The 6,940-nt window shown below is 34.7% G+C and overlaps 1 protein-coding gene across 1 annotated transcript in view; it reads left to right on the forward strand.

The window, feature by feature from the left end:
* The window catches only part of LOC105742900 (olfactory receptor 5K1), a 16,162-nt gene extending 14,068 nt beyond the window's left edge, over nucleotides 1-2,094 (forward strand). Inside the window, 4 exon segments of the mRNA XM_012515865.2 lie at nucleotides 1,639-1,754; nucleotides 1,756-1,929; nucleotides 1,931-1,981; nucleotides 1,983-2,094. Coding sequence (XP_012371319.2) covers nucleotides 1,639-1,754; nucleotides 1,756-1,929; nucleotides 1,931-1,981; nucleotides 1,983-2,094 — 453 coding nt within the window.
* Nucleotides 2,095-6,940: the final 4,846 nt, after the last annotated feature.

The raw sequence follows: 6,940 nt of genomic DNA on the forward strand, positions 1-6,940 counted from the left end.
TTTCTCATCCCCAGAGGTAAACGTGTAAAACTAAAGCTCGCTTCCCAGCTAGCTGCTGACTTCCCTGCAGCCAGCAGCACGTGGCTGTTTCTACTCTATGATGGAACCAAAAAGAACAACTTTCCGGTTTGCTCTGTACAGAAATAAAATAGGTACCACTTACACACACCCCACACCAAGGTTCAAGACTGTTCTGGAGACCAAACTGCCTCCGTTAGGGTTTGCTTCTGTCTAAGCGGATGCCGATTCCAGACTTTAAATAGAAATGATAAATTATTGACTATTGTGGTGATTGATTCTCAGACTGTCTGCTGACCACCAAATTGCTCTGATTGTCTCCTGAATGAGACTTCCATAAGTCATTAGCGAGCACCCAGCACCAACATCTGTCACGTTAACGATGCGGCTACAATCGCTCCTTGACACTAATTACCTTTTCTGACTAATTTTGAATGCAGAATGCCCTTAATGACTGAGACCCATTGTAAAAGGCCCCATTTTCTTTAAGCGTTGTATAATCTATGGCACCTTCATGCCCACATCACAATGATTAACATTGTGCCCAATCCTACTTCCTCACCACGCACCAGCAGTCTTTAAATAGAGACCTCTTTATTCCAGGCTCCTTGACACAAACATAATTTTATCTGGAGAGTTCCCTGGAATGTGAGTTTCTGGAAAAACGCAGCTTGTGTGGATGGATTTCTAACTTTACAGATAATCCTGAAAGATGTTCAATCCATAGATCATCTGCAGCTTTGGGAAGAGCAGGACTGCCCTCCCAGGCTGCCACACTCAAGCCTTTCTAGGTTCTGAGACACGCTGTCCTGTGCTATCGTCACCATGCTCCATCAAAATGGCTGTCACAAGCCCATTTTACAGTGCAGTGACAGAGACCTGGAGATCTTAAGTGATCCCAATGCTGCACAGCTTGAAAACTGTGAGTAGCAGAGCCTGGGACTGCGATAGGGCACCTCTGTCCTGGCTCTCAGAGCCAGTCTCCTAGCACTTCTGATGCTCGTGGGACACTAGCTTCCTAGGGACGCTTCTGATGGATACAACATGGCAGAATTAAAAGGACACTCCTGTCACGGAAGTCTCTGCGCTATCTTTCCTACTGTCCCGCACTGCCTGCAGGCTCGCATGCTCCAAAGGAAGCCAGTACCCTGTTGTAAGCTTCCTACACAGAAGTCCACATGGCAAAGAACTGATGCCCTCAGCCTAAGAGCTCAGGAGGAACCCAGCCTTACCAACCACCGTACCAGTCACCCTAGAATCAACCTCCTCAGGGGAGCCTTCAGCTGAGACCACAGCTCCAACCGACATCTTCGTCTTGATTCCAATCTTGACAAAAACCTTGAGGCAGAAGACCCAGGTTTTGACCCATAAACACTAGAATGTAATAAAGGCAAGTGACTTGATACATCTCCATTGGAGACAATTTGTTATGGAGCAAAAGGTAACTAAAACAAGGGTCAAACATAAACTGAAATGACAGCAAAGCTTTGTTTCTCTCTCTGTATTATTTTAAATCATAGAATATATTAACATACTACAATCTATATTAATGCTTTGTTCATAAGTGAAACAAAATATATACAAATAAAATTGGAAATGCCAAAAAAAAAAAAAAAAAAGCTCTGTGTTCAGATGAAACATGCTCAAAACTTGTACTCAATGATTCACAAAGTTCTTCTGTTTAGGTTAGTTTACTGTAGATCTAATCACATTAACATCTTTTACTGTGATTTTGTTCTCTTGTATTGACCCATATATAACTGGGCTTATACTCTCTGCTTTTGCAGTTTCCACTGAACTCTTCACAATATGTAGTGTCTTAATTTCTTATAACTACATTGCCTTAACAATTTTCAAAGTTAAATCAAAAAAGAAATGAGTCAAAGGCTTTTCCATTTGTGCTTCACATTTTTGTTTCATTATTCTGTAGATCTCTTTTCTTCATGCTCATTACAGAAAATTTGAACCAGCTAGTATCTTTTTTGTAGTAGGAGTTCTTGGTTAAATCCTTTGACTTATACCCTGAGAAATACAGAAGTAATACATTTCTTGAAAAAAATTCTGAAGAAAAAATAGTCTAAAGAAAGTTGGAATGATATCTACTGCAACTTACTGTTACAAATGCAGCAATAACTTCAAAGAGAAATAACATCTACTGCAACTTATTATTATAAACACAGCAATAACTTCCAAATGAAGTAGTTATTTGTACAGGAATGTACAAATAACTAAAATATACCATAATGTGATCAAATTCCAAATAAAAATGAAGGACTTAAAGTATAAAACAACTGTTATTCCTAAGTAAAAAAAACCAAAATAATTTTTGAAACAATTTAAGAAACAACATAGTTCATACTCATGAACTATATCAACTACAGTGATTATTAGTATGCAGCAGCCAACATAAGTAACATGTGTAGTAGCATTTTGGGGAAAGAGTCTTTAGTTATATGTTATGAGCATGTAAAAGTGTTAAATAAAAATAAATAGCAACAGTTCCTGACTGAAATCATCATGGGTTAAATGAATAAACACAGTATATCTTTAAGAGAAAATATGTCTACCAGGTTTTATCTACTCCCATGTATATGCACATTGGCACCATAACATAAAGTTCTGGACACTCAAACCTCATGTAGAATTTGAGAGGTTTGCTTATCAGTGAGTAACGCTGACTTTTCTGTGCCCCATCTTAAGAGGTAAATAAGGGATCTTGATACTGTATTATGTAGAGACATAAAAGTATAATTTCTGATCTTTTCATAGGATTAATCTAAAGAAATTATTTTTTTTTCTTTTCCTCATTTCAAAAGGTGAAGTGTGCAATCCAAAACAAAATTAATTATCTTGATAAGTGGCCATAAAATAATTACTTTTTAATCATTCACTCACTGTACATTTATTAAGATTCTGATTTGTAAAAATTCTGTTCTAGGTGTTGGGCTACATCAGTTACCAATACACCTCTTTTCCTATTTCCTTAAATCATATAATATTGCCAAAGTGCTATTCCTAACTTTTTTATCAACAAGCATCCACATAAAATTAACAAGGATCCACATTAACATTCTTCCTTCCATGGTCCCTTCTTCATGTTCTGTGATCATGACTGTATCCCCAGAAGGGGAATCATGTCATGTCTACATTTCCAGGTTGCAACTGTGCCCATCTACCCAGACTTCAGAGGCTGACTTCTCATAGATAATCAACATGTGTAGTCTATTTAGAAAAAAGCAGTGGGACAAAAAATACATTTCCAATACCCAATTTCAGTTTCATGAATGAAATAATATAGCCACTTAATTTGTCTAACCAAAAAAATTCTCTACATTATCTCATTCCAATTAAACTTATAGACATTTCAGTGTTTCCCTTTTTATTTCAAATTTAGGATTTGTCTAACATCATCTCTATCTTTTTCAGGTTGCATGTGAATGTGTAGGTCCCTGCCTGCTATGAGAGTTTTGAGCAGAGTTGTCATGCTACAGGTGAGCTGTGCGCAAGCTGTGGACCTGTGTGATGTTGGGTCCTAGTTGGCACTCTGACCATCTCTTCAGCCACTACCTCTCCAGGTATCTGCATCCATGTTTAGTGCCCAGCTGACACTGAGTTTCTACTAAAGTGATTGTTTCTCAAGTCTAAAGGGATTAAATTCTGTTGACTCAGGCTCTCCTGTTTGTTCTCTACTATCTTAGTGAATTCTTTTGACTTTTTTTTGCTAAGGATCCAAGGAAATTCAAAGGGCATCAGTTTTGTCTTTTTGATGCCCAGCAATGACAGCATAGTTCAGTTCTTTGCTTTCATGGTCTGTCCAGTAGGTTCCCCCTTTTTAACATAGATTCTCAAGCTTCTTGAGGTGTTTGCCTGTCACCCTGTCTATATTCACAGGGAAACACTAAGTCAGTGCTTCATCTCAGTGAACACCAACTGTTCTCTGCTTGCATTTTTCCAACTAAATGAATGTTCATTGCTTACTATCTCTTACTTCATTATAAATACTTCCTAAATCTGCTATCTGATATGAAAGAGTCACTACCCCCCAAATAGGCCTTATCTGAGAATTACTGGCCAAAAGAAGAAAAGTTTTATTAAATGAATGCTTTTAAAAAATTTATTAATACTGTACATGAAAGTGGAGGAAAATAGAAATTTGATTAGTATTTTTAAAAATTCTAAACTATATAGAAATATTTTACCTCATAACTAACCAAGTATTAATTATAATCACAAATGTTTACTAATTTTAAAAGTAATGAATGAATCAAATGTTCTCCTAGTTTTACTTTCCAGAAGGCTAACACTATGATTTCTCTATGAAATTTTATTTAACTTTAAATGTCAAGAAATAAAAGTAATAATGGAATACTTTCACAAAAATATTCAAAGCCTCAAATTTTTTCAGGGGCCTCACCTTTATTCTTAATTCTATCAGTTCTATTAAGCTTAAAACTTTTTCTCATGTGTGTTTTATTCATATTCTATTCATTCTAATTCTACCAGGCCTTATTTTTCAAAGGGGCTGTACATTTTGTTCAAGAAATGCTCCAAAACCACAATCACTGACATTAACATGCCTATCTAATTTTTGGAAAGATCATGTCACATTGCATTTCAGGAATGTTTACTGTACCAGAAAAATCAGTAGGCATCATGTTGGTGTAATGGGTGACTCTAGAACAAACCAAGGAGGAACATATAAGGAGAAAATAATTTTAAAATTATCTGTTTCATTTAGGAATACTTAAAAATTATGACAATTCTCATATCCCTACACAGCACAATCACTTAACTGGCAACTGAGGTTCATTCTGCTGATTAATAATTATTTTATTATATATACACAAAGATTAACACGAAGTACTATACAGATATTTTAATGCTCTGAACACTTTCTTTTCACATTTGGAATTATAAATCCTAATATGTTATTTCCTATTATCTGGCTGAATTGTCAAGTGTCTGAGTATGCAAAGTTTGGTGGACCAGAGAATATTTTTTTCTACACATCTCTAGGACCATCATTTAGCTTCCTCTAACAGATGTGTTTTGTAGGATAGGCTATCTTTCAACTCTTACCCATTTACTGCCAAGGAAAAGTATCTTGAAGTTGACAGTGCTGGTTGGGATAGTTCTGTTTTATTAAGAAACATGTCTCACCACATAATTTCAAACACTGAGACGTAAAGTGGTGCTAATGAAACAGTGGAGAAGCAGGCTGTACTCCATGTAATATAAAAACTCAATGTATTTTTAATTTATCTCAATGGGATTTTATTTAGAAATACTTAAACATTATGATAATTCTCATATCCCTCCACAGCACAGTCAACTCTGTAATAATCAATATTAAGATTGTATGCAGGATAGGAACAAAAACATTTGCTATTAAACTGTTTTTGCATCATAGAAAATAAAAGACCTCATTTCAAATTCCTTGATATGCCAGAGTCTTTTAGGACTTCCAGAAATATTCAATTGCTGGGTATGATGGCCCATACCCGAAAATTCCAGCATTTAGGAAGCTGAGGCAGGAGGATTACCAGGAGTTCAAAAGCAGCCTGGACTAACAAATTGAATTCAAGACCAGACTGAACTACATAATAAGACCTTGTCTCAAAAAGAAAATTAAAATTGATTTTCATTCTGAAATATTTGTGTCAACATGAGGTTTGTAGTGATGTATTTATTTTTAAAAAATCACCAAAAAAAATGTGGCTTTTCAATTTATATGTCAAAGATTATAAACTTACTAGTGTATTAGGCTTATCCATTCCTTCAGATACCATTGTTTAAACCTTCTGTAACACCAGGAGTGATGAAAGTATTACTCTAAAGAGGTACCAGTGAAAAAGGTTTTCTGTGATACAAACAATATGAATATAAATGTTATAATATATTCAAAATATTTCATCTGCATATGCTTAACAGACATTCTTAATTTTACTATTTCTCATAAATAAAAATAGAAAAAGCTACATTTTCTTACTAATATTTACATTTTGTATTGGTATCATTAAAATGTATGCATTACTATATGTTGTTTGGTAATTAATGAATAAACAACTTTCAAAAACTTCATAAAAAACTGAAATGTAAAAGTAATTTTTAAAGTCTTTGATACAATTTTATTTACAAGTCTATAATGACAATGTTTTAAAATATCTCCAGCAGAAATATTTACTGATCACCTATTCAAACCACTAAAAGTCAAACACATGGCCTAGAATTCATACATAAACCTACGTTAGCTTTGCCTAACCAAGTATTGTGGTTTACCACAGACTAGCAAATTTCAGTCTATTTTTTTATTTCTTCAAATTCTTTCTCTCAGAATAAGCTCTTTTTGTGCTTTTTTTTTGTGCTTTGTATTTATAAGGCTGAGTTAGAAAATTTCAGACCACTTTTTGACACAAATTCTTTAATATGGCCTCTTCTTACCTTCAAAAAGAATAGATCAATGGCAAATACCAGATTTACCCATGTAGATGATAAAACACAATCTATTGTTTTTCCTTTTCCTTGTTTCATATTTTTCAGTTTGATCAAACCAGTAGACTTTTAATTTTATTTTACTTTTTCCAGTTGTGCAAGATCCACTCCTTTATTCTGCCAACTTATTTTTCAAGTTTATAATATGTGAAGCACTAAGGTATGTCTTGGTAAAAAATAGAAAGTAAGAGAGTATTAGCCTGAAAAATAACATTTGCATTAAAAAATTAAAGTACTTAGGTTAATTTAAATGAATTTTTGGGGCTGGGTATATAGCTCAGTGGCATGAGCACCTGTCTGGCAAGTACAAGATCTTAATTTTGATTCCTAGTCAAAGACAGAGAGAGAGAGAGAGAGAGAGAGAGAGAGAGAGAGAGAGAGAGAGAGAGAGAGAGAGAGAGAGAGAGAGAGAGAATTTTTTTTTGAAATA

The sequence above is a fragment of the Octodon degus genome, unplaced genomic scaffold, assembly GCF_000260255.1.
Source record: "Octodon degus isolate 3935 unplaced genomic scaffold, OctDeg1.0 scaffold00081, whole genome shotgun sequence".
Taxonomy (NCBI): domain Eukaryota; kingdom Metazoa; phylum Chordata; class Mammalia; order Rodentia; family Octodontidae; genus Octodon; species Octodon degus.